The sequence below is a fragment of the Rhinolophus sinicus genome, linkage group LG05, assembly GCF_036562045.2.
Source record: "Rhinolophus sinicus isolate RSC01 linkage group LG05, ASM3656204v1, whole genome shotgun sequence".
Taxonomy (NCBI): domain Eukaryota; kingdom Metazoa; phylum Chordata; class Mammalia; order Chiroptera; family Rhinolophidae; genus Rhinolophus; species Rhinolophus sinicus.
Genome location: NC_133755.1, coordinates 15,403,139 through 15,430,730, shown reverse-complemented (window position 1 = coordinate 15,430,730; position 27,592 = coordinate 15,403,139). Strand labels below are relative to the sequence as shown.

The following is a 27,592-nucleotide window of genomic DNA, read 5'->3' as shown; positions in this document are numbered from 1 at the left end:
TTGATACATCCATACAAACAAATATAAGCCTGGACCATTACCAATAAAAAATAGAACGGATAATTATTTTCATATAATGGATATGAAAATGAATGAGCTACAGTTGCAGACATCAACATGGATGGAGGCTCAAAAACATAATACCAAGCAAAAAGAAAAAAATGAAAGTTGTAGTAGAACACATAAAATATGATTCCATTCACATGAACAACAACAACAAAAAACCAACTGCCTTTTCCTTTCCTTACTGAACAATTCAGTCCCAAAGTCACATTAGTAGGGCAGAACATCCAGGCCAGAAGTGAGAGGGAGTTTGGTGGCCTAGAACAGGGAACCAGAGTTACCCACACGGGAAAGGGGCTGCCAGCATGGTGTCAGAGCCTGACCTACACCAGGAGGGCGTCCATGACGGGGGAGAAAAGGGGGGTGTTCCGAGCCCAGGTATGGTTAGGAGTGTGTCCACACAGAAGAGCTGTCCAGTGTAGTGTCAGAAGCCAAGTGGGGTGAGGAGTATATCCAAACTGAGAGGAGGGAGGAGGTGGTACAGAGCAGGCTGTCTCAGCAGAATAAAAGGAGCATTCCTAGGGAGGAACAGCCAATTGCAGTTGGCTTGTATCAGAAACGGAAAGGGGTGAAGAGCGCGTCCAGGCATGGGGAGGAGAGGCAGCACAGAGTGCCAGAGCCCGTCACTCTGGAAAGGTCATTGGCATGGGGTGTTGAAGTGGCCTGGGATGATGTGTCAGAGACCCAGCAGGAAGAGAAAGGCTCTCCATGAGAACTACAAGGAGAGTTAAAGGCCAAGCCAGGTGAGGAAGGCTTCCATGTGGGGGAAGAAGGCAGCGGTGGAAAAAGGAGATGGGTTACATATGGAGAACTGACCAATAAATAAATATATTAAGAATAATTGGAGCTAGGCTTCTCACTGTGGGAGAAATCAGTTACAAATATGGGAAGAGGAAAACTAGAATAAACCCTGTGGTCGTGGTGGATTGAAATAGAAGTATCTATGTGAACTCATGGTTTCTGAGATGCAAAGATACAGAAAGACGGGTGTAAATGTGTGTGTATCCCTGTATATATGTGTATGTGTAGACACCTCTAGCTCTGTCCACTCAGAGGGCCTGGGAGTGCTGGGATCCAAGTAGCAGTCAGTACACCTTGTACCCAAATGTTGGCTTCTCAATACCACTGTCCACTAAAATGGACCAGGGCTTCTTAGAAAAAGAATAAACCTGAAAAAAAAATTTGTGCCAGAAAATAAGGAAATGCTCAAAGAATGGTACGAACATGTCAAAAGTTTTAAGGAGGTCTCACTAACTATATCTGGGACATTTGGGCTTTAAATGATACCACCTGCTAGAATGTGATGAGATGTACAAAGCATCATTTCTGTGATATTCCTGCCAAAATTAGTGACCTAAGTATAATCATGAGAAACCATCAAATTAAAAAAACTGGTCTGTAATTTTAAAAAATGACAAGGTTATGAAAATCAAGAAAAGACCACGGAACTACTACTTCAAACTGCAACATGACAATTAAATGAAATGTGTGATACTGAATGGCTTTGGGTATAAAGGATGATAGATTAAATGGCAAACCTGGTCGGGTCCCAATGTTAGTTGTAAAAGTGTATCGATATTAATTTCCATCTAAAGATGGCTGAATTGCAGTTATGTGGGATAATGTCCTTGTTTGTAGGAAACGTAACACTAAAGTATTTTTGGTGGTGGGTGATCAGATTCGCAACTTACTCTTTAAGGGTTAGGAAAAAAATTCTTTATATTGTTCTCAAAACTTTTTTGTATGCTTATGATTGTTGTAAAATTTAAACTAATTATTTGAAAATGAGCAAAGCAACTCATTATTTTTTAGGGATACAAATGTACTTGTTAAAATTATGAATCAAGCAGAAAATGATTAACACAAATTTAGAATAGAATTTATCTCTTGCACAAAAGGAAAGAGATGATCAGGGAAAAGCACATAAAGTATACTGGTATGTTTTGAGCTAGGTGGTACATATGTGTTTATTTTATTATTATTATTTTCACTACGTATGTATATATAAATAGGTATAATATTTCCCTCCAAATTTTAAAATGCTTTTGAATAAAGAAGGAAACCTATTTTTAATTAAAATGAAAAAAAATTAAGAAGACTGGAAAAATCTATTACACTGATATTTTTAATTAAAATGAAAAAAAATTAAGAAGACTGGAAAAATCTATTAGACTGATAATAGTGATTATCTCTGGGTGATGGAATTTAAATTGACTTCAATTTCTTTCAATACTTTTCTGTATTTTCATTCTTTTTCCATGATGAACAGAAAAATATGTACATAATGCTAATGACTGAATTTAAAACATTAAAAATAATTCTTTTAAAATTAGGTATCCAAACAGGAAAACTAATCAAATGATAAGAATGATAATCCATAAAATGGACTGAAAATATTTTATTAATGTCCAAGAGTTTCCACTGTCATAATATATTATGTTTAAAGAACAGTTTATTAAGGTCCTCGGTTAGTTCTTAAAAACAACTCTTTACTGAACTGGAAAGAAGAAATGAAATTTAAACTTAGGGAAAAAAATCAGGCAAATAATGAAAAACTTACCTATGAGAAATGTTAAATTTCTGAACAATCCTTTTCCCATTGGCTAACCAGATCTGTATATTAGTGATGGGTTCTAGGTTGTTTAGTGGCACTGTACACAAATTCTTTTTCTTCTCAACTTCATTACTCTTTGCTTTAGAAACAATTTTTGGTGTGGCGCTAAAAAAATCCAGACAACAAAGTCAGATGCATGTTTTTTCATTAAGGAGAACTTTATCATTAAACAATTACTACAAAAATTTTATATTAAGTATAGCTTTTAGAAAGATTTTAGTAAGTCACAGCTGTTTCCTCAATAACATAAAACTATTAATATTATTTATGCCCAACACATGATTGTAGAAATCTAATGAAATTATGCATATCCAAGTAATTTGCAAGCTTATAGAGTGCTACATACTCATACTCATAAGTATACTGTTAGTGTATTATTTGGGTAATAATATGGGCTTTACCTTTACCTCTCCCCAAGTTAAAATTTCTAAAAGTAATTATAAGTTCTCTACAGAAGTTAGTCCTTGATTTATAAAGGAAAAGAAACATAATATTTCCTGACCATTCTGAAAGTCACATCTAGATATTTTTATATGTGTAGATATGTGGAAGGTATGACAATTAAGTTCGTGAACTTGCTGCAACGATGTTACTAACCTTTTTTGATATTGGAGGGATTATTCATTATGAATTTATACCAACTGGACAGTTAACCAAGTTTACTATTTGGAAGTGCTGAAAAGACTGCATGAAAAAGTCAGACCACCTGAACTTTTTGCCACCAATTCATGGCTCTTGCATCATGACAATGCACCAGCTCACATGGCACTGTCTGTGAGGGAGTTTTTAGCCAGTAAACAAATCACTGTTGGAACATGTTCCCTACTCACCTATCTGGCCCCTAATGACTTCTTTCTTTACCTGAAGATAAAGGAAATATTGAAAGGAAGACATTTGATGACATTTAGGACATCAAGGATAATACAATGACAGCTCTGATGGCCATTCCAGAAAGAGTTCCAAAACTGCTCTGAAGGGTGGACTAAGCACTGGCATTGGTGCATAGTTTCCCAAGGGGAGTACTTCGAACGTGACCATAGTGATATTCAGCAAGGAGGTGTGTAGCACTTTTTCTAGGATGAGTTTGCGAACTTAATTGTCAGATCTCGTATATCTTAATCAATCTTGATAATTGATATGAGAATTCATAAAAATAAAAGTGATTCTGTATCTAAGCTCCTTGCATATTCTGTCATAAGGTATAGTTACATATAATGAAGACTACAAAATTTGAAAATAACTGAAAACTCTGATACTAAGTTTATCAGGCATTTTTTTTCATTTCTATTACCTCATAATTCAGATACTAATCACAGAACACAATTTTGAAAGCACTGGTAAGTATAAAATGGAACCCTATATTTGAAAGCTAGCGTATATACTCTGTAACATTAATGGCAAAGCTCAAGTGGTGGGAGTAAGGGAGAAAAAAATGATTCATTCATTCAATTTTGCCTAATGTCCTCAAATAAACCAGGCTCTTTTGATTTGATCAATAAAAAAAGTCTACATGATTTTTTAGTGTAGTGCCAGCGTATGTTAATTTACACTACGGCAAATATAATTTAGGAGTCCTTATAAAAGTTAACATGAAAAATCTCATTTCCAGTGGGAGGAATGATAAACTCTCTATATGTCGTCTATACGGTAATATAGTGATGGGCTGACTATTAGTCAAGCCAGTGCTTATGGAAAGCACGGATCAGGAGTGTACTCACCTTCCCAGTCTGTGACCCTGTCCTGAGAAGGGCTGGAACACAGGCTTTGTGGACATACATACTTCATTTTTCTTATCCTCGACTTTAACATCCACCTCTTCTTTATCAAAAGTTCCCCGTAATTCTACAGGTAATTCCCTTGGAAGGTAAAGAAACAAAGTGATAAATAAAGCTACCAATGTGTTTTTTATTTCTCTGAAAAACACATTCTATATGCAAAAAGAATGGAAAAAATATGTAGAAATAAGAGGCATAGAACATTCTTGACAATCAAAAACTGAATGCATTTAAAAAAATGTAGTTAAACAGTACAAATACCAAAAATCAAGAACAATATAGAATAATTTTTAAGACTACAAATTCATGAAGAGCTTGAGTTATTCAGGTAAATTTAAAGCATTGGATCATTTTTATAGGTGTCTGAATACGACTAATAGTGTGCTAGAAAAATCAAGCTCTCATTTCACTTTTTAAGTGAAAACACAGATTGACTCTGGAAATGACAAATAAAATACTAAACATGTTAGAATTTTACAAAATGCTTTCACATTTCATCCTCCTAACAGAGAGATGAAAGTAATGCAGGACTTGGACTCAGCCTGGGGCTTTGTCTAGTAGGCCACAAATGCCGCTCTTCTGTTTTACTCACAAACATAGGCCTGCTGCACAGAATTTGGGACAGACACCTGTTTTGGATCTTAGGATCTTTAAAGATAGGGTTCTTTCTAATGAGCACTTGAAAGTTTACGTTATGGAATATATTTGATACGTAAGCAATTAACTTACACAGTGAAATTTTTAACAAATTACTAATTTTAACAAACTTTTATAAAATGATTTTTTTCTGATAACTGCAATAATATAAACTTGTTAGTATAGACTTGTGATTTGTGTACTTTTCTGTATGTCACATTTCAAAAATTTTTAATTAAGAATAATATATGCTTGTTCTAAAAAAAAAATAAGGCATAAAACATATAAACACGAATCAACTTAGAAAGTGATGGTCCTTATAACACCACTCTTTAATAAAACTCTGATGTTGCATCTCCTAGATTTTCTCTCTCTATAGTAAAACTCCATATAATTATTTTAATTTTTGCCACAGATGGTATCAATCTGTACACAGTATTCTGTATTCTGCAAAATTCTTTCTTTTTAGCAATATACCACAGAAACTTTTGCATGTTAGTATGTGAATGTCATTCGTTTTTACCAAAAGCACTCTATTATTCCTATTATTCTGTTATAAAGTAGATCAAATGACACAAACACATTCTTTCCATCTTTTCTTACTGATTTGTGGGAAGTGTGCATATATTCCATTTATATGACATATGTGTAACAAGTATTCCCAGTTTGGCATTTGTCTTTTGACTGTATATAGTGTCTTTTAGAATATATATATATATATACACATATATATATATGTTTTTAATATTTACATAATCAAATTTATCCATCTTTCTTACACTGCCAACTATAGCTGTATGCAACAACATGGATAACTATCCCAAAGACGCTGAGTAGACATAAAACATAAACACATTCCATTAACATGTTTAGGTATCCATGCTATATGGGTAAAACTATCAAGAAATGCAAAAAGTAAATTACTATTAAAGTCAGGATAGCATGACTTCTGTGATATTCCCACTGACAATGTGTAATCTTAATCTTATCATGAAGACAAAAATCAGATAAATCTGAATTGAGAGACATTCTATAAATCCAGGTCCATAATCTTCAACTGTCATGGTCATTAAAAAAAAAAAATCGAAGAAAACTGAGCAACTGTTCCATTGTGAAGGAGACAAAGAAACATGACATCTAAATGAAATATGTGATTCTCAATTGGATGCTTTTGTTATAAAGGACAATATTAAGACAAACAGTGAATCTTAAAGTCTGAGAAGTAATTTGTAGTAATATGTCAACAGATGGTTGTATTGTGCTTATGTAAGAATATGTAATTGCTTAAACAGGCATCATTTTAGTGACTTACTCCCAAATGGTTTTAGGAAAAAATGGTCTTTGTACTATACTTGCAACTTTTGTATAAATTTGAAAAAGGTTCAAAATTAATTATATATTATAAAGCAATTTGATATCTGTGTATACATTATACATATAGACAGAAATATATACAAAAAGTCAGACAATTAAATTTGTGAATTTTCCACCATGCACTTACAGAGTGGAAAATTCGCGAACTTAATTGTCCGACCTTTTGTATATGTATATATCTACTGAAAATTGGCTGCTATCAACCTTTCTGAAATAAAGATTGACCAAAAAAGGGGCTTTGTGCTGTCAACTGATGTTACACCTAAAAACATGCACTAAGGAGAGTCATGGGATAGAAATTTAATACTGGATATCTTTTTTGGAAAGCAGAAGCATGAATATGAGCATCAATGGCAGAAAGAAGGTTCATGCCTTTTATTCATTAACTAACTGTCTAGCAATCTATCCTGAAAGAGAAATCAGAAAAATTGGTCAAAATTTAAACACAATTATAAGAAAACATAGGAGTAAATCTTCAAGACCTTGGATTAAGCGATGGTTTCTTAGATAAGATGCCAGAGCAAAAAAGTAAGAAAAGAAAAGACAGATAAATCAGACCCCATCAACATTTAAAACTTCTATGCTTCAAAGGACATCACCAATCGCTTCTCGGCCTTTTGGCTAAGATCAAGTGCATAGGACATCACCAAGAAAATGAAAGGACAACACAAAGAATGGGAAAAAATATTTTGAAAACATATATCTGATAAGGAACCTATGTCCAGAATATATGTAAAACTCTCCCAATTCAACAAAAAGGCAAATAATCCAATTTTAAAAGTAGGCAAAGGAAAAAAAGAGACAAAGGATTTAAATAGATTTTTTTGTTTGTTTGTTTTCAATTATTTTTTTCAATTACATTTGACATTCAATGCTATTTTACATTAGTTTCAGATGTACAACATAGTGGCTAGACATTTATGTAATTTATGTAGTCATTCCCCCGCCCCCCATAAGTATAGTACAACCCTGGCACTATACATAGTTGTTGCAACATTATTCATGGTATTTTCTATGCTATACTTTACATCCCTGTGACTCTTTTGTAATTACCAATTTGTTTTTTTTTCTTTTTTAATTAAAGTTTATTGGGGTGACAATTATTAGTAAAGTTACATAGATTTCAGGTGTACAGTTCTGTAATACATTATCTATATCTCACATTATGTGTTCACCACCCAGAGTCAGTTCTCCTCCATCACCATATATTTGACCCTGTTTACCCTCCTTTTTTTAACTTTTATTTTTTATTAGTTTCAGGTGTATAAAGCAACGTAATGTTTATACATTTACACCCCTCACAAAATGATAACATCCCCAATTACTACCCCTCTGACATCATATATAGCTACTACAATACCACTGACTATCTTCCCTATGCTGTACTTTACATCCCGTGAAATTATAGTTGACATTCAATATTATTCTACTTCAGCTTCAGGTGTATAGACTATTGGTCAGGCATCTACACAGTCTATGAAGTGATCCCCCTGATAAGTCCAGTGCCCATGTGACACCCTACAAAATCTTTACGACATTATTGATTATATTCCCCATACTGTATTTCATATCCCCATGACTTTATTGTGTCTAACTAATTTGCTCTTTCTAATCCCCTCACCTTCTCCCCATCCCTATCCCCCTACCATCTAGCAACCATCAATTTTTTTCTCCCTATATCTCTGAGTCTATTTCTGTTTTGTTTGCTCGTTTATTCTGTTCTGCAGATTCCACATACAAGTGAGATCATATGGTATTTGTCTTTCTCAGTCTGACTTATTTCACTTAGCATAATATCCTCTAGGTCCATCCATGTTGTTACAAATGGTTAAGATTTCATTTTTTTTTTTTTTGTATGGCAGAGTACATAAATAGACATTTCTTGAAAGAAGATACACACATGGCCAATAAATACATGAAAAGATGCTCATCATCATTGGTCATTAGGGAAATGCACAGCAAAACTATAATGAGATACCACTTCATAGCCACTAGGATAGCTATAATTTTAAAAAACTGACACTAACCAGTTTTGGTGACAATGTGAAAAAATTGGAACTCTCATACACTGTTGGTGGGAATGTAAAATGGTGCAGTCACTTTGGAATGTAGTTTGGTGTTTCTTCATAAAGTTAAACATAGAGTTAGTTTAACAACAATTTCGCTCCTAGACCTGAGGGAAGTGAAAACATACATCCATACAAACACTTGTACATGAATGTTCATAACAGCATTATTCATAACAACCAAAACATGGAAATCACCCAAATGTCTATCCACTAATAAATGAATAAACTAAATGTGATATAGCCATTCAATGAAACATTACTTGGCAATAAATAGGCAAATCCATAGAAATAGAAAGTAGATTAGTGTTTGTGTAGGGCTGTGGGGAGGGGAAAATGGAGAGTCACAATTGTATGGGGTTTCTTTTCGGGCTGATGAAAATGTTCTGATGGTTGTACACTGTGAATATACTAAAAAAAAAATGAATTGTACACTTTAAAGGGATGAATTTTATGGTAGGATAATTATATCTCAATAAAGCTATTATTTAAAAAAATTAAATACAAGGATAGTCAGAGATATATTTTTTAAGATTTTTATTAAAAATATAGCTAACATACAATATTATATTAGCCTCAGGTGTACACAATAGTTATTCAACATTTATATACCTAAAGAAGTGTTCACCATGATAAGTGATATTTATTTAAACATAAATATTAAATAACAACTAGGATGTGGTATTAATACTTGGCAAAATTAATTAAAGTCAGATTTGGATTGATCAGAATTCAAATTCCTACACTTTTTTCAAAATTATAGCTGTGGCTCACTTAAGAAAACTCATCCTATGAAAATCTGAATTTATAAAAGAAAAAATATCTGTGAATGTGTAAGGATGTGTAAACAACATTAAAAAGGATTCTTCCAAATGAACACACCTAAAATACCCTATTTACAAAGATTGCTTACCCTTTTTTGATGGAGTTCAGAAACTGTTGACTTGCACCATCAGAATAACTTCTGAAATCATCATTGACTGTAAATCCATTTTTCCATAATTTTATACTTACATCTACCTGCACAGCAGTAAGAAACAAAATGCATCATGTTAATAAAAAGTACAATACTTCTGTATACTACAGAAATGCTTTATGTGTACTTCACTTTTTGTCACACAGAATATTAATAAGATGTGTATTGAAGGGTTAGGATTTAATAACATTTTAAGTTTCACTGTTTCATCAGGAACATTCTTCATTGAAACTAGCATTTATTTTCTCCCTACAAGTACAAGCAAGAATTACCAGTAGAGGTGCCAGCAGCTTTACTAAAGTCAGCACAATGACAGAGTAAATACTGTGTTTCCCCGAAAATAAGACCTAGCCGGACAATCAGCTCTAATGCATCTTTTGGAGCAAAAATTAATATAAGACCCAGTATATTATATTACATTATATTATATTGTATTGTATTATAATATATTATATACTATATTATATTAAAGACCCGGTCTCATATTATAGTAAAATAAGACCGGGTCTTGTATTAATTTTTGCTCCAAAAGACGCATTAGAGCTGATTGTGCAGCGAGGTCTTATTTTTGGGGAAACACAGTAATACCTTATTATTATTATGAAAACAGTTTTGACCTCATGTACCCTCTAAACCAGGGGTGTCCAAACTTTTTTCAACGTTTTTCACCAAGTGCCATATGCGGTAAAATACACAAACAGCCGGGCCACTCACTCGAGGTGAAGTACGTATTGCCTCACCTGGTTTATTTAAGTAAACTAAATATACTTTTGGAATTTGCTGCGGGCCAATTAACAATGGATTGCGGGCCACAGTTGGCCCGTGGGCCGCAGTTTGGACACCCCTGCTGTAAACGGTCCATATTTTGAGAAACACTGAAAGAGAAAAACGTTAGGGACATTTACCTGTTTTTTCTGTTCAGTGGGAGACAAGCATTTGGCACCAACCTTCTGAGCTTCCTCAAAAAGGCTGTCAACAAAATATTCACAAGTAGTTTGTTGATTATCACTGAGAGGTTGGTTGTCAGATCCTGTTTCACAAACCCTACACACACAAAAAAAGAAAAATAAGCACTATTGACTACTAATTCTCTAAAAATTTACATCAATTGTTCTAGTGAAAGGATGCTGAACTGAGATGCTACTACCTCCACGTCCACAGTTTTGACCCTCTTCTAAGTTAAGAGATACGTGACCTTGAGAAGTCATTAATCCTTTTGGTTCAGAGCAGCATTTTCTCAAGTTCAGTCTACTGACACTTGAGGAGGGATAATTCTTTGTTGTGAGCGCTGTCTTATGCAGGGCAGAATGTTTAGCAGCATCCATGCCCTTGACCCATAGATACCAGTCGCATGCATACTCCTCCTTCCCCAAAGTGTTGTAACAACCAAAAATATCTCCATTTTGCCGTGGGGGGGGCAGGGGGTAGGGGTGGGAAACATCTCACCAGGTTGAAAACCACTGGTCAAGAGTAAAAAAATGTGTTCTGTGTAAAGGGCTCAAAATGGCTTTAAACGGGGTTATAATGTACTTTTTGGTAATAGAAAGCACTCTTGAAACTAAAGGTGATAATCCACCAGGACCAGTCAGAATCATAGTTTTGCTACTTTGCATATTTCAGAAAGAGATTTCCCACTGAACACTTTCATTTGTAGTGGTTTAATACTCTACTGTTTTTTTTTTCTTTTTTTAAATTGCAGTATAATTGACATACAACATTATATCAGTTTCTGGTGTACAATATAATAATTCGATTATCTGTATTTACTGCAAAATGGTCACCACAATGTCTAGTTAACATCCACCATCACAGAGTTACAAATTCTTTTCTTGTGATGAGAACTTTTAAGATTTATCTTACCAACTTTCAAATATGCAATACAGTATTAGTAACTATAGTCGCCATGCTGTACATTATATCCCCATGACTTAGTTACTTTACACCTGGAAGTTTGTACATTTTGACTCTCTTCACCCATTTTGCCCACTCCCATTTACTGGTTTTTATTTTGTATTTACAGTATATAGGAAATTTGGTTGATAGAAAAGATGGTTTCTGGTTGACCTTTTTTGAAGTCATACAGAAAATTCATAAGTGTACTGAGATACAACTTCTCAGATTCTATAAATAATGATCAACACTTTTTATAGCTCATACACTGTGCCAGGAACTATAAAGTAGATACTCTCAACCACATTTTATAGATAAGAAAAATGAGTCACAGAGAGGTTAAGTTACATGTCTGAGGCTACACAGCTAGTAAGTGGCAGAGACAGAATTTAAACCCGGTTAATCTGTCCTCCAAGTCTATGCTCCTAACCATGATAAGCTATAAAGCCTATCTTAATAGCTAACATTTATTAATACGTTAGGAAGTATTCTAAATACTTTACATGTGTTAACTCATCCAATCCTCACAGTGCTCTAAAAGGCATGTATTGTTTTTATTTTCATTTAATAGACAAAAAAAAAGCTTACGTAATTTGCCCAAGATCACAGAGCTATTGGGAGGTAGAGCTGGAAACTGAAGCCAGGATACTAACATCTGCACTCTTACTCACTGAGCTACACTGTCTCTCAAAGTAGCCATTATTACATTGTTAATAAATTGCTGACGCTCAGGGCAATGTTTTAAGTACATTCTTTTTACTCTTCTAGGTAATTCTCCCTGTATCTACTCTTAAGACACTCCATATTATCATACAGTGTTAATTATGACTTTTCCAAGGCCATGACAAGATACTTCTTACACAAAAATAATCACACCCTAAGATGATTTCTCACAGCACTAAAGATTCTCTCCTTTCTTTAACAGTACGGCTGTGTAACAGTAGAGGCTACCTTCCAAAAGCTCAGGCCTTCGTACTTGTTTAGGTACCTTTACTAAGCCATGCCGACTTTGGGTAAGACACTTAGCCTCTATGTGATGTGCCTTCCTTGTCTGTAAAATGCAGATACTACCACCTACCTCACGTGGTTGTTGCGAAGATTAAATGCAAATACATATAAAGGTCTATACCTGGTATACAGTATGGACCAGCATACACACTGGCACACGGTAAGTACTCAAATATTAGATAATATTAGAACCACTTTATGTGTTCCAGTTTTTGTTTCTTCTGTTCAGAAAGTAGTTTAGACTTAATTACTAATTACTAAGTACAAAGCCAATAAAGCTGAGCATCCAGAGTAGCTGAAGTTTTATTGCTTTATCTTATCTATATGGTAGGTAAATTCTACTAAATTTCATATGTTAATTCAAGTCATTCCAACATTTACTTAGTACCTACTATATGCTAGGTGGTAGGGAGATACAAAGATGAGTAAGAAATAGTCTAGGTTCTTCAGAGTTTAAGAGCACCACGTGTGGAGGTGCACAATAGCTTTATGCCCACAAATTTGATAACTTAGATGAAATGGATCAATTCTTTGAAAGGAACAATCTACCAAAACTCACATAAGGAGGAACAATAATATGGATAGGCCTACATGTATTAAAGATATTGAATCAATAATTAATAATCTTTCAAAACGGAAAGCGCCAGGCATGAATGATTTCTATTAAACATTTAAGGAAGAAATGATACCTAAATTCTCTACAATCTCTTCCAGAAAGTAAAAGAAGGAAATACTTCTAACTCATTGTATGAGGACAGCATTACCCTAATATTAAAACCAAAGACATTACAATAAAGGAAAACTCACAGACAATATCTCTCATGAACACAGATAACAAAATATCAGCATTTTGAATCCAACAATACGTAGAAGAGTCATACACCATGACTAAGTAGGATTTATTCCAGGAATGCAAGGCTGGTTCAACATTAGAAAACCAATTAATGTAAGCCATCACATCAATACACAAAAGAAAAAAATCACATGATCATATCAACAGGTGCAGAAAAAGTATCTGACAATATCCAACACCCATTCATGATAAAAACTCTCAGCAAAGTAGGAATAGAGAGGAACTCCCTCAACTTGATAAAGAACATCTATAAAACACCTACAGCTAACATGATAATTAATGGTGAGAAACTAGATGCTTTCCCCCCTAAGATCAGGAACAAGAAAAGCATGTCCCTTCTCACCACTCCTCTTTAATGCCATACTGGAAATCCTTGCTAAACCAGTAAGACAAAAAAAGGAAATTAAAAGTGTACAGATCAGGAAGGAGGAAATAAAACTGTCTTTGTTTACAGATGACATGACTGTCTACATAGAAAATTCCGAAGAATGAACCACAACAAAAAACTCCTGGGACTAATAAGCAATTATAGCAAGGTTGCAGGATACAAGATTAATATACAAAACCAGGTGCTTTCCTATACACCAGCAATTAACAGCTGGCACATGGAATTAAAAACACACCACTATATACATTAGCACCATTTGTCAAACTCCATAGAACTGTACAACCCAAAGAGTGGACCCAAATGTAAACTATAGTTAATAATAATGTATCAATATTGGTTTCCCAATTATAACAAATATACCACACTAATACAAAATAATAATAATAGAGGAAACTCTGGTAGGGATGAAGATATTAGGAACTGTATATTTTCTGCTCAATTCTTTTGTAAACTTAGAACTATTCTTAAAAATAAAGGTTATTAATAATGAAATAATTTTTAAAAAGAGCACGGAAGACATTCCTGGACAGACAGGAAAAGGGGGGAAGTACACCACATTTAATGTTTCTTTGTAATTCAGGGACCCTGTTTATATTTTACTATATTAAGCTACAATATAGGAAAATCCCATGGACATACTGATGCATGTGGATTTGCCTTAATACTAAATATACCCAGAGAACTTTATTATTTCATCTTTGTTTTCTACTCTGTCATCCTTTTCCTTACTTGTCACTATCATTTTATGATGTAAATATCAATATTCCTTTTCATAATTTGGAAACCAGATTTCCAAAGCTATTATGGCTAAGTAAATAGTCTTGAAGTCTCAGGAGTTCTTTCATAAAAAAGTACACAAGCTTCAGGAAAGGGACTTTGAAACATGTATTCTGACTACAGAACGGCTTCTTTTGCTCACTTTCTCATTCACTACTGTGTTCTGTCTAAATAAGGTTTCCAACTAGCTGCTGTCCAAATATAGGTGAAGGATGGACATCTGTGTATACTTTGGTAGCACATATGGTAAGTATGGATTTTCGCCATTTATAGTCTTTGAAAAACTGATACACTTAGAAAATCAGTCTTTTCATTTTTTACTGGACTGGTGTTTCTAACAAAATCTTTTTGTGACAAAGAAAATTATAAACTCTAATGCTAATATTTCTGTATAAGACATCTTATTATTTAATTAAATTCAAAGTACTGATACATTCTACAACACAGATGAAGCTTGAAAAGATTATGCTAAATGAAAGAAGCCAGTCACAAAAGATGACGTATTACGTGATTCCATTTATATGAAATGTCCAGAATAGGTAAATCTATAGAGATAAAAAGTGTGTTAGTGATTGTCAGGGACAGGGTGTAGGAGAATGGGGCACAATATGACTACTAATGTGTATGGGGTTTCTCTTTGGAGTGATGTAATGTTATAAAACCGACTGTGGTGATAGTTGCACAACTCAATGAATGTACTAAAAAACACCAAATTGTATACTTTAAATGCATAAATCATGTGGTATGTGAGTTAAGTCTCAAAAGCATGGTTAAAAAAAAAAAGTCCTAAGTTAACTTTACTTTTTTAAATTAGTCAATTGATTTATTTCTGTGTAGAAGAGTTAACATAGCAGGCCTGACTGCTATCCTCTGAAAGTCCTGCTTACTTACCTTGAGAGTCTGGAATTTTAGTATGTGACTAGCCCCTAATAAAAAGCCTATACTTATTTTCAATGAACTTTCCTGGCAGATGTCATTTCATATGTGCTGTCACCACTTGTTACTTGGGGAAATAAGTGCGTCCCGGGTGACTCTACTGGGAGAGGCCTTTTGGAAGCTTGTGCTTTCCCTTGGACTTCGCCCCATGTGCCTTTTCCTTTTGCTGATTTTGCTTTGTATCCTTTCATTGTAATAAATCATAGTCATTAGTACGACTATGTGCTGACTCCTGTGAGTCCTCTCAGCAAATCAAACCTGGGGTGGTCTTGGAGGCCCCTGACACAACCTCACAATTATACGTTAGTATCAAACACCGAGGGTGCCAAAAACATGTGTATACATGACTTGTATTCATCTTCTGTTATCGGTGTATATTATTACAATTTTAATACAGGTTTTTCCTTTCTTAAAATGTGTATACATTCTTTTGGCACCCTCTGTATTTATATAAAATAATAACTACTCTAGTGAAAAAATAACAAGTGATACTTGTTTGGTATAGAAGCATTTATAAAGTGCTTCTAAGTGTGAAATAAATACTTGTCTATCTCCTTAAGTGAATTATGAATGAAAGAAATTTATCTCAAGTATATAAAACAAAGAGTATAATACAAGATAAATATTTCACCTCATATAAGTGAGAATCAAGTATTCCATATTGATAAGAACCATGGACTTTGAGTCTACCATTTACTGAATGCCAGCTAGGTGCTAACACTATGCTAAGTGCTTTATATTAATTGGCTACCCAATTCTTCCCCCAATCTTTCAGGTACTGAGATATAGCCGCAGTTTATAGATGAGATATCAAAGCTCAAAGAATCCATCTAAGTTGCCCAAAGGCCAGAGAGGTAGTAGAAGAGAGAGATGAGACTCAAACCTAGGTTTATCTGACTCCAAAGCCATTATATTTTCACTACGACTCCAACACAAAAGGCTAATGAAGTAAATAGTTACTTGAATTTCTCGCTTATATACGAACAGAGAAAAATGTAACAATTTTTTAAATTAATAACACAAAGATTTAACTTCACTAAAATCCATTCAATGCAGCCATGGTAAAAAAAAATTACTTTAAAATGTATTACTATTAGGTATATAACTGAGATTATCAATTAGGTATATAAATGAGATAATGAAAACTTATTATATAGTCAGTGAAATGCAGTAAAAACAGAGAAGGATATTAACAAAAGCATTAATAACAAACAAAATTCATAGCTTGAATTAACTTACCATTCTTCTTTTATACTTTCAAGATTATCTACTTCTTTCATTCTCTTTTACCTTACTGTAAAAGTAAAAAGAAACAAGAGCCAAAGTTCTTAATTTAGTACATTAAATTCATTCTTAGGTATACATTAATATTCTTTAACGTAAGTTATTATGTAGCCCTAAAAGGGTCTTCAGGACAAGTGACCAAACTCAGAGCTGTCACTAGGACATACATTAAATTATGTTTTAAAGTTACTTCTGTGTGGTTTTGTCACCAACTTGATAGTTCAGTTCATTTGTTTCTTAAGTGCGTAAAGTATTTATATTGTTCCAAAGTTGACCTAAAAAACAAGACACATTCAGAGAACTCCAGCTTCCATCTGTGCTCCTCTACCCTGGCCATCCCAAAGCAATGAGGACCAGAAAGCGGGTTACTACAAGTAGTCTGCTGCTCCCACTTAAGTCTCCAAAGGATCAGGAAGTGACTTTAAGGGTAACTGAGGATCCAGAGGCAGCCTTTCATGGGATAAACTCAGTCTGAATGATCTCAGGCCCTGACTTCAATCCACTTTCCTGTTGCTAATGGAGCCGGGCCCAGAACCACAGCTGGAGCACTCATTCTCTCTTAGCCTCTGTTTTGCTAGAAACTAAAGTAGCATAGTGGAGTCTGCTCTGGAAAATATCCTATCATTGAAAATTGTTTAAATACCTCTATTGCTTTCATTATGAATTGAATGTCAACTGAGAGTGAAATTATTTCTTAGCTTTTTCACGAGAAAACTGTGAGCAATTCTGAAAGACAAGGGGAAAACTGAAAGGAAGAAAAAGGAAGGAAATGCAAAGGAGCCGAGGGGTAAATATCGAACATGAAGTGGGGACAGAACCTTCAGCAGCACCCCCAATTACTTCAGACTCTACCTTTTTGCTGCACCATAAGGTAGGAGGCACTAAAGGTGAAGGTATCTAACAATCAAGGCACATTGGATGTCTCTATTGTCTCAGGTGGGTATTTTCTATCTCTAAAGATTCCTTAATCCTTCCTGGACTGATCTTCAAAATTATTCCTTAGAACTTAAAAATGAACACAGACCATAATTTCATTGAGTTTTAGTCAATATTTATTAAAAATAAGACAATGGATTAGGCATTAGATTTACAAAGTAATATATCAGGTAAGTGGGAAGATGTTTTTTACAATATCAAAAATTTGTAACATCTGAAATGGATTATACGACTAAATAAACATATGCTTAAAAAATGTAGCCATTAAAAATGATTGTAAATGATAAGTTACAACACTGTCAATGTTCTTTTGAGTTTCTAAGTGCTTATCACATTTATTAGATAAATATATCATTCTATCTCTGCACCAAGGATGAACCTGCAGCTCAAAGGGAAAAATAATCGTGGATATTATTACTTATTGTATGGGAAAAAAAGGAGCTAAAACCATTAAAAGGATTTGAGAAGGTAAAGGGTAAGCATAAGAGAGCTAAGATCCTTATCTATTTGAATAGCAATACAAAAAGCAATTGTTCAAAATTAATTAACTCGAAACATACGTTTAAAAATATGGCTGTAAAAACAGTTATGAGTTGAACAAATAATTGTCCTAGGGTAAGGGAGTTGGAGCATTTTTTAGTTTTAAGTCTTCTAACACTATTTGCCTTTTAAACTAGATGTATATGTCATTTTCATTAAAAAACTTAAAAACCAGGACTGGCTGGTTAGCTCAGTTGGTTAGAGAACGGTGCTCTTAACAAGATTGGCGGTTCGATCCCCTCTTGGACCGCTGTGAGCTGCACCCTCCACAACTAGCTTGAAACAATTACATGACTTGGAGCTAGCTGATGGGTACTGGAAAAACACACTTAAAATAAACAAAAGTTAAAAAAAGAAAAATTTAAAAATCAGAAAACAAATTAAAACTACATTCAGAAAACCAGAATTTCATGTTCACTAATGTTTTCTCCTACAACTTTGTTTTCCAAATCTCCTATTTCTAAAACTATTTAATTGCTTTCCTTTAAAATTTGCTTCCCTTTCAAATATACACAAAAGATTAGAGAAAAATATAAACACCCAAGTCAACCATTCAGATTTCAGAAAAGTTTACACTTTGACTTATTTGCTTGTTTTTTGTTTATTCAAGAAATAAAGCATTTTAGATACAGTAGAGCACTGTTGGGTATTTCAAAATATTTAGTACTATTTAATATTTAAATAAAAATATTTTAAATAATTGGTATATCTTAAATATGTGCATCTTATTGCATATTAATTATACCTAACTACAATTTTAAAAATATTAATAACATATATTCGGCACCTACTGTATACCAGGCATGAATCTAGGTGCTTGGGATATACATCCTGAACAGAACAAAGATCCCAACCCTTGTGGACATTACATTTTGGTGGTGCTGTTTGCTTTTCCACTTGACAGTTTTCCAACATTACTTTCAACTACTCAAAAACAGTCCCTCTGTTTAGATATGATCCTTATTGTACCATAAACACAACGCATTCATTCCACTTCTTGGCTCACGTCATAGGCATGCTTCTAGGCATTCAAATTCTAATTACCCTTCCAAGTCCCAACCAATATCCACTTCTCCCATAAAGGTGAACTATTAAACCCTTATTAATATTCCTCTCTTAAAGCATTTAGATTTTGGCATTTAAATCATATTATCTGATATTGTTTACTATTGTTTCTTTTGTGTCTTTTATAATAGCTCTCTCTACTTGATCCAAGATCCTTGTGGACAAAGTATCGTGACTACACACTTCCTGTTTCTTCCACAGTGCATATAGTTAGTGCAAAGCAAAGAGCAGCCACCCTTAAAGTATTTCACCATGTTTCCCACGCATAGGTTATTGTTGTGTAGCAAATTACTAATATTTTTCATCACTTCATAGTATAGGCTACTGAGAAATTGTTTTTACTTGTTTTATGATAGCAAAAGAGAATGAAGAACAGACCTGGGATTTGAGTAACATGGAGTAATTACCCTTCTCACAAGGTTGTTTTGAGGACTAAAGGAGATACTGAGAATACGATGTTATTATGCTCCTTTCTCTTTTCCCACCCCTCTGTCATGACCTCTGTTACAAGGATTTGGAAGAAACATCTTCAGACTTAGTCTTAAAAGTTTTAATTTTGACATGGCTATGAAATTTTACCTTTGATTTCACTAATTGAACTTTTAAAAGCATTTATATACGTATTGAACCTCCCACCACTGTGTGTAAGGCACTGGTTTAGAATCTATGACAGAAGCCTCAATAGGACAGACACAGTCTCTATTACCAGCGAGTTGAGGGACTAACAGGGAAAAAATATACTGAATTACTAATTGCAATCATGGCATAGAATTATGAAGTAAAAAATGGATATAAAGTCACCGCTATTTTAGGTCTTTCCCATTATAAATTAGTAATATTTAAATAAAACATGTAAAATTTATTTATATCAATAGAGTGAGCGTCCACAATTATCACGGTCAGGTGACATGAATGAACCTAAGTCATGTTCTGTACAGTAGAGGATTAAAAAAAGGCATTTGACAAATACCTAAGTTACCAACATGAAGTGAGCCTAAGAATGGACAGATGAACAATTTCATTTTGCTTCAGTCAGTTTCAATTAGTACCACTACCATCTCACATATGTATTGTATATAGCAGTTTACCAAACACCTTCCCCAATATTATCCCACTTACTCCCAACAACCACAGTGATAAAAATCAGTCAGGAGACAGAGTAGATTGAGCTTTTGGGAATATATCCACTAAAAGGAAAATCCAGTCAAAACATTTAAACTGGAAGCATTTGAGATCTTGCTTCCTGGTAATCGTCATCAGTTTTGGCTTAAATAAACTCTTACAAACATTTTTTTTTTTTTTAAGATTTTATTGGGGAAGGGGAATAGGACTTTATTGGGGAACAGTGTGTACTTCCAGGACTTCTCCAAGTCAAGTTGTTGTCCTTTCAATCTTAGTTGTGAATGGAGGGTGCAGCTCAGCTCCAGGTCTAGTTGCCCTTGTTAGTTGCAGGGGGCACAGCCCACCATCCCTTGCGGGAGTTGGTTGAGAGGACGCGCCCCAACCAACTGAGCCATCTGGCCACCCTTACAAATATTTTTTAAAAATGGATTTAGACTACTAAGAAATGTAGTCTTTTTAATGTATACATTAGAATTTGAATAGAAAAAACGTGCATATTAACAATTTTCTTCATTTTTATAACCATACATTACAGGCTATGTTTTTTTTTTTAAGATAAGGATTTGTATCAAGATATTATATATACCATTGGGTATGCTATCTTTACATAGTAGCTGAAGTTTCTCCTTAAGGATAAAGCCATTCCTGGCATTAAACACAAAGGAAAAAAAACCAGTGGATCACATTTCCATGTGGAGTTCCTTTCATTTAGATCTTCTGTGAAATCTGATTAGGCCTCCAAGTGCAAACTACGGTAGCATCAGAATCAAACACTTTAAAACACAGTTCATTTGTATATTTTATGCATTCTAGTTGACTATTAATAAAGTTTCAGCTTATCTTAACTATAATCACAGTAATAAAGAACATACATTAGTGTCTTCTAGAAAAAAGTTAATGCGTAAGTTATATGCTCCCAAGGACCATATAATGATCAGTGATTTAGATGAGAAAATCCCAGGGGAAAGGTGAAACTTCCACAGAGATTGTCAAGGTCACTGAGTCAGGAATCCTTTGACACCAAGACATTCTCATTCCAGAGTTCCATACTGAAATGTTACCTACCTTGCAAAACTCATCTCAAATACAATCACCTTTTGAAAACTTCCACGATTCCTCCAAAATATATGACTATAGATTTACTAACAGCAAGGAAAGATCAGTTATGTGTCCTTAGAATTTGCCCTATCTTCACAGCCACAACTATCATCTGTAGTCCCCCTCCAATCTGGTTTCCACACAAAAGTCAGGGTGACCTTTTTGATTAAGGTACAAATTTGATTGTGGGACTTCCCTGCTTAAAACCCTTCAAAGACCTTTCATTGTTCTTCGAATAAGGTCCAAATCCTTTGGATAATATTACAGTCATGTTCACTGTACTACTCTCTCATTCTACATTTGAGTGGTTTGAAAATTGCTCTATAAAAGATTAAAAAAAGAAAAAAAAAAAGGTCGCAAATCCTTAACATTTCTATTTTTTTAAAATTAGTTTCAGGTGTACAAAACAATGCAATAGTCAGACATTTCACCCCTCACAAAGTGATAACCTCCCTCCCCCAATCTATTGCCCCTCTGACATCATATATATCTATTACAATTCCATTGACTCTATTCCCTATGCTATACTCCGTATCCTCTGACTATATATATTAAATTATAGTTAACACAGTATTATTCAACTTCAGCTTCAGGTGTACAGTGCAGTGGTCAAGCATCTATACCGTCCCTGAAGTGGTCTCCCTAATAAGACATATGCCCATCTGACACCCTACAAAATCTTTACAACTCTATTGATTCTATTCCCCAAACTGTCTTTCATATCCCTGTGGCAATATTGTAGTTACCAATTTGTGCTGTCTAATCCCTTCCCCTTCTCCCTTCTCCCTGACCCCTCCCATCTAGCAACCATCAGTTTTTCCTCTGTATCTCTGAGGCTATTTCTGTTTACTTTGCTCATTTATTCTTTTCTTTAGAGTGAGATCATATGGTATTTGTCTTTCTCCGACTGACTCATTTCACTTAGCATAATGTTAACATTTCCTAAAGTGCCCCCACATCATCTCTGGCCCTAGATACAGCTCCCTTTTCTACACTCAATCCAACTGCTTTGACCTTTCAGTTCTGGGATCTTCCGTAGCCTTTGTGGAACCTATTTCCTTTGCCTGGCCCTTTCTTCCCTCCTTTGGGATTCACCTCCACCTATTTCTACTTACCCCACATTATCTCATCTTGAAGGTGACCTTCCTACGAAAACCTTAAGTGATTTCCCGGGCTGGGATAAGTGTCCCCTAACTGCCAACCCCTTACATGTTCTCACAACACTCTATAGTCTTCCTTTTTAGCTACTATGTAGGTTTATTGGCATTTATTTGTGTGATGATTTGTTTATTAGTATCTGTTTCCCCCAGTGACAATTGTAAAGTCCTTAAAGGCAAAATCTATATTGGTCACCATCATATTGTTAGCACTCAGCAGACAGCAGGCACTAAAAAATTTTGAATGATAAATTAACATTAAATATTAAGTAATTACAGTATGCATGTGAAGTATTTACCACAGTGCAGTGCTAGGAGTCAGTGCCCAATAAGTAGTAGTTTCTATTAATACTATATTCTGTCTTGTATCTTTGTAATTTGTGTGCTTAATTACTCCAACCTGCACATAATTCTTACTCATTTTTGGATTCCACCAGCTCCTGGCACTAACTTTAGCGTTTTACATAGGTGTTCAATAGTCATTGAATTTAATTGCCTTTTAAATCAATTCGACTGTTAGCATATTTCGATAAAAAACACAATATCAACTTTTAAAGAGTTTTTCCCATTAAACCTATAATTTAAAAACTTATAAACATTCCCAAAACACACTTGAGCTATGACTATGAAATAAGGAAGTTGATTTTCACGTCGCTTACACAATTTCATACTGTACAGTTCCACATTGACATCAATACTGTTTCCTATCCTTATTTTCAATGATCTCAAATTACGCACGAAGGAACCAACCCTGAATACCATAATAACGTTCATTATTGCTGACAAACAATAAACTGCGAGTAAAAAGAAAAACGGACACATAGAAAAAAAAATAAATTAAATATGAAAACAGCGAACATCAAAACTGGAAAATAAAGTGAGTTGTAGGAGACTGGTAATGAACTTAACCAACAAATGTCCACCCAAAACAGACATGCCTTATATTTCTGTACTGTGCTTTTGCAGTGATCGCCTTTGTAAATCGGGACATTTTCACAACACATAACTCGAAGTTTCTGAGCGTCTTCGGAACAAGAAAACCAACCGATGTGCTTTCACAGAGTTCGCACCCAGGAAGCAAGCAGTCAGCAGGCCGAGACCCGCGCTCCGGGATGGGCAGGAATCTCGCCCCGCCGCCGCCCGACGGCGTCCTTTCCGGGTCGCAGACACAGGTCCAAAACCCTCCGCAAGCCGGGCTCACCGAGACAAAGACCAGCGCGGCTGCACGGCCGGAGCCAGCGATTCCCACCGCCCCGCCCCGCCCGGGAAACGCCCGAACAAGCCCCGCGGCGAGCGGACCGCCCAGCTTCTCACCCAGCGAAAGCGCCGCCGCACCCGGCAACTCACCTCCGGGCGTGGCTGCTGGAGGGGCCGCGACGCGCTGTCCCCTCGCGGCCTCGTCCTCAATTCGCTCAGAGGCCGCGGGCGCCGCCGCCGCTGCCGCCGGGCTGGAGCTCCTCAGATCTGGAGCACTGCTGTCCCCAGAAGACCCTCTCAAGCTCGCGGGCCGCGTTGCTGGGACCGCCTCGCTTGGTGACCACAGCCAGGCGCCGGGCGCGCGCCTAAGCCAGCTCGGCGCGGACCCGAGAGCGCGCGCAGGGGCCCCGGGCGCGCGGGGGCGGGGCTGGAGGCGGCCTTCGGGTCCTGCCTCGGCGTTAACCGCACCCCTGGCGGCCGCCTCCTTTCTGCCGCGGGTATAGCTGCTGGATACCTCTTCACCTCGCGCGGAAAATGCGGGGACCTAGTGTGGGCTCGCCTGAGAACCCAGCGTCTACTTATCGCTGTACCTCTTCACACTCTGAATAGGTGGAAGGATTCCCCTGCATGCTGACGACAGTGAACTTGAACCTGAACCCTGTGATTCTGGGAAACAATTAAAGAAATTCCCCCACCCCTTTGTGTTGCTGAAAGGGTTTACAGCACGGAACCACCTTCCCCATGTGATTTAGATGTGATTCACAGACGCTCCCTTGTTTACCTATGACAAGGTTAGAGACCCTTCAAACGCTCATCCTTTTTGCCTCATGATTAGCTGACTGGTCGTACTCACTAACCAATGTGGACAACACACCGCTAGCTTGACTTGAGCAAACTTTTGTTAAGCTTCTCTCCTTCCAGCCCCCTAAACTTTGACCCACACTCAACCTGAGCCAGCGCACAACCCCTCCTTATCTAACGTTCCTGAAAATAGGCTGACTTCCGTGTAAAACATTCTCTGATCTGCAGTGTGATCACTGCCACCTCCACCCGTTCATCCCACTTCCCCAAAGCCAGTTCTCTGTGGCCTTTGTTCCCTGTTCTCCATAAAAGAAAAGAAAAGCCCAACTGAACTTAGAGACACTTGGAGATCATGTGCGTGGTCAGAGTTCCGCCATAGCAATAGTCACACCCTTACCACCACCACCACCACCACCACCACCCCAGCATTGCAATTGTCCCTTTCTCTCTTCTTGGAATAATCTCTTCCAATAAAATCTCTCTACCTAAACCTAGGGTTTTTTTGTTCATTTGTTTTTTTGACAGTTGAACATTCTCCCCATGATAATTGCCCTCCTCTCTTATTGCAATACAGTAGTCTCTTCCCCAGTAATCTTTTCAAAAAAAGGAATCATTTGCCTAAATCTGGATTTGTTTTTTATTTGACAGTTTTTAGTGACAAGATTCAAACTGAGATTGGACCTCACCTATAGGCCCTTGCCATCCCCACCCCAGATAAAGGCACCTTGTGAGTCTTTTGAACTCATCTTCTTTTCAGAGATTCCAGGATCCTGTGGTGAGTTCTACTGTCAAACCAGTTATCCTGATATCATGTCTGTTGAAGCTGGTGGTAAGGAGTTACTTTGGTTCCTTTAGACAAAGAGACTTTTCTTTCGCCCTTATATGAAGTTTCTTCTTCTTCTTCTTCTTCTTCTTCTTCTTCTTCTTCTTCTTCTTCTTCTTCTTCTTCTTCTTCTTCTTCTTCTTCTCCTTCTCCTTCTCCTCCTCCTCCTCCTCCTCCTCCTCCTCCTCTCTCTCTCTCTCTCTCTCTCTCTCTCTCTCTCTCTCTCTCTCTCCCAGCACCATTTGATAAAGAGAAAATTCTTCCCTCGTCAAAAATCAATTGACCATAGATATATTGATTTATTTCTGGACTCAAAATTCTATTCCATTTATTTAAAGATCTATCTTTATGCCAATACCACGTTGTTTTGATTACTATAGCTCTGTAGTAGGTTTTGAAATCAGAAAGTGTGAGAACTCCAACTTTGTTCTTTTTCAAGATTGTTTTGGTTATTCCAGGTCCCTTGCAATTAGATCAGCTCTTCCATTTCTGTTTAAGAAAAAAAAAAAAAAAAAGGCCACTGGACTTTTGCTAGGGATTGCATTGAATAGATAGATCAATCCGAGGAATATCAACATGTTAACAATGTTAAGTTTTTCAATTCATGTTATGGGTGTCTTTCCATCTACGTCTTCTTTAGTTTCTTTCAGCAGTGTTTTATAGTTTTCAGTGTATAAATCTTATATCTCCTTAGTTAAATTTATTCCTAAGTATTTTATTCTTTTTGATGCTGTTGTTATAGAAATTGCTTTCTTAATCTCCTTTTTAGATTTTTCATCATTAGCATATAGAAAGACCTCTGATTTTTGTGTGTTGATTTTTGTTGAATTTATTTATTAGCTCTAATCGTTGTGTGTTCCTAAATAGATTCTGTAGTATTGTGTCCATATAAGATTATGTTGTCAACATAAGAAATGTCCAAACCAGCAGGGAATTTTTATAAGAGTTTATTTGAGCCAAACTGATGACAATTGCTGGGAAGCAAGATCTCAAATTCTCTGCAGAATGGCAGTTTACAGCTTCTTTTATACATGAAGTTAAGGAAGGAGCTTAAGGAAGATTATAGGAAGGTGGGAGAAAGCAAGGTAGGGACTTGATTACAGTAACAAGATTATGTGCTCTCTTGAGGCTGGTTACACCTTCGAGGGGTATTACTTCTGGCATTTCAAAAGTGTGTTAACCTAGATACATAAGAACAATGCACAGGGCTTGCTTAAAAATCTTTCACTAAAGAAGTTATAGGCCTGGGGTGTGACTACCCACCATGACTTGCACAGTTAGGAATTTATAATTTATTATATAACCTCTTTTTCGTCATCTGTGAATAGAGATAGTTTTACTTCTTTCTATCTGATTTGGATGCCTTTTATTTTTTCTTGCCTAATTGCTCTGGCTAGAACTTCCAGTATAATGTTGAATAGAAATGGCAAAAGTGGGATTCCTTGTGTTACCGGACTCAGGTCCAGTGCTGGTTGTTCCCCAGAGCCCAAACTTGAGTAACAAGGGTTGGTGAGGAGAAAAGCGTACTTTATTCTAGATGCCAGCAACTAGAGAAGATGGCAGACTAATGCCCAGGAAAAAACCCACCTTCCCCAAACTGAGAATAATCAAGAGGTTTTATAGTCAGACAGGTAGGTGGGGAAAGAACAAAGAAAAGTGGGAGTTGGTCATGTAAGTTTCAGGGCTGACAGTTGAGAAATTGCCTCCCAGGGCCTGGTCTGAGAAATGGCCTCCCATGGCCCGGTCTGCTTCATAAGGTTATCTTGAACTCAGCAGCTGTGGCTGGAGTGTGTCATGCGTCATCAGCAAAAGCTGCAGGGGAGTTGCAACCATGGATCCTGGTGTCTGGGCGCCTGAGAATTAAGAAATTGTTCTTTCCAGGTTAGTGTTCTGCTGATTAATGAGATCAATAAGGTATGTATAGTCTTAAGAACCAAGAAGAGGCATTAAATCAAGCAGTGAAAGGGAAAAACAAAGAGAAGACAGCTGAATAGCAAGCTATGAGGTGACTGAACTAAGTAAGTTATTAATTTCCTGAGTTTCACCCTTACACTTATACTCTTAATGGGAAAGCTTTCAATCTTTGACTATTGAGTATGTTAGTTGTCCTTTATCACGTTGAAGAGACTCCCTCTATTTTCAGTTTGAGTTTTTTTAATCACGAAAGGTTGTTGGATTTTGTCAAATGCTTTGTGTCAATTGAGATGATTATG

General features: G+C 36.0%; 1 protein-coding gene across 1 annotated transcript in view; it reads right to left on the bottom strand.

Moving 5' to 3' along the window:
• The window catches only part of UBXN2A (UBX domain protein 2A), a 30,513-nt gene extending 6,468 nt beyond the window's left edge, over nucleotides 1–24,045 (bottom strand). Inside the window, exons 1-6 of the mRNA XM_019712771.2 lie at nucleotides 23,906–24,045; nucleotides 16,596–16,650; nucleotides 10,410–10,548; nucleotides 9,442–9,548; nucleotides 4,396–4,533; nucleotides 2,624–2,782 (exon numbers count right to left, since the gene is read on the bottom strand). Coding sequence (XP_019568330.2) covers nucleotides 2,624–2,782; nucleotides 4,396–4,533; nucleotides 9,442–9,548; nucleotides 10,410–10,548; nucleotides 16,596–16,636 — 584 coding nt within the window. The 5' untranslated portion in view covers nucleotides 16,637–16,650; nucleotides 23,906–24,045. The remainder of the gene's footprint in view (nucleotides 1–2,623; nucleotides 2,783–4,395; nucleotides 4,534–9,441; nucleotides 9,549–10,409; nucleotides 10,549–16,595; nucleotides 16,651–23,905) is intronic.
• Nucleotides 24,046–27,592: the final 3,547 nt, after the last annotated feature.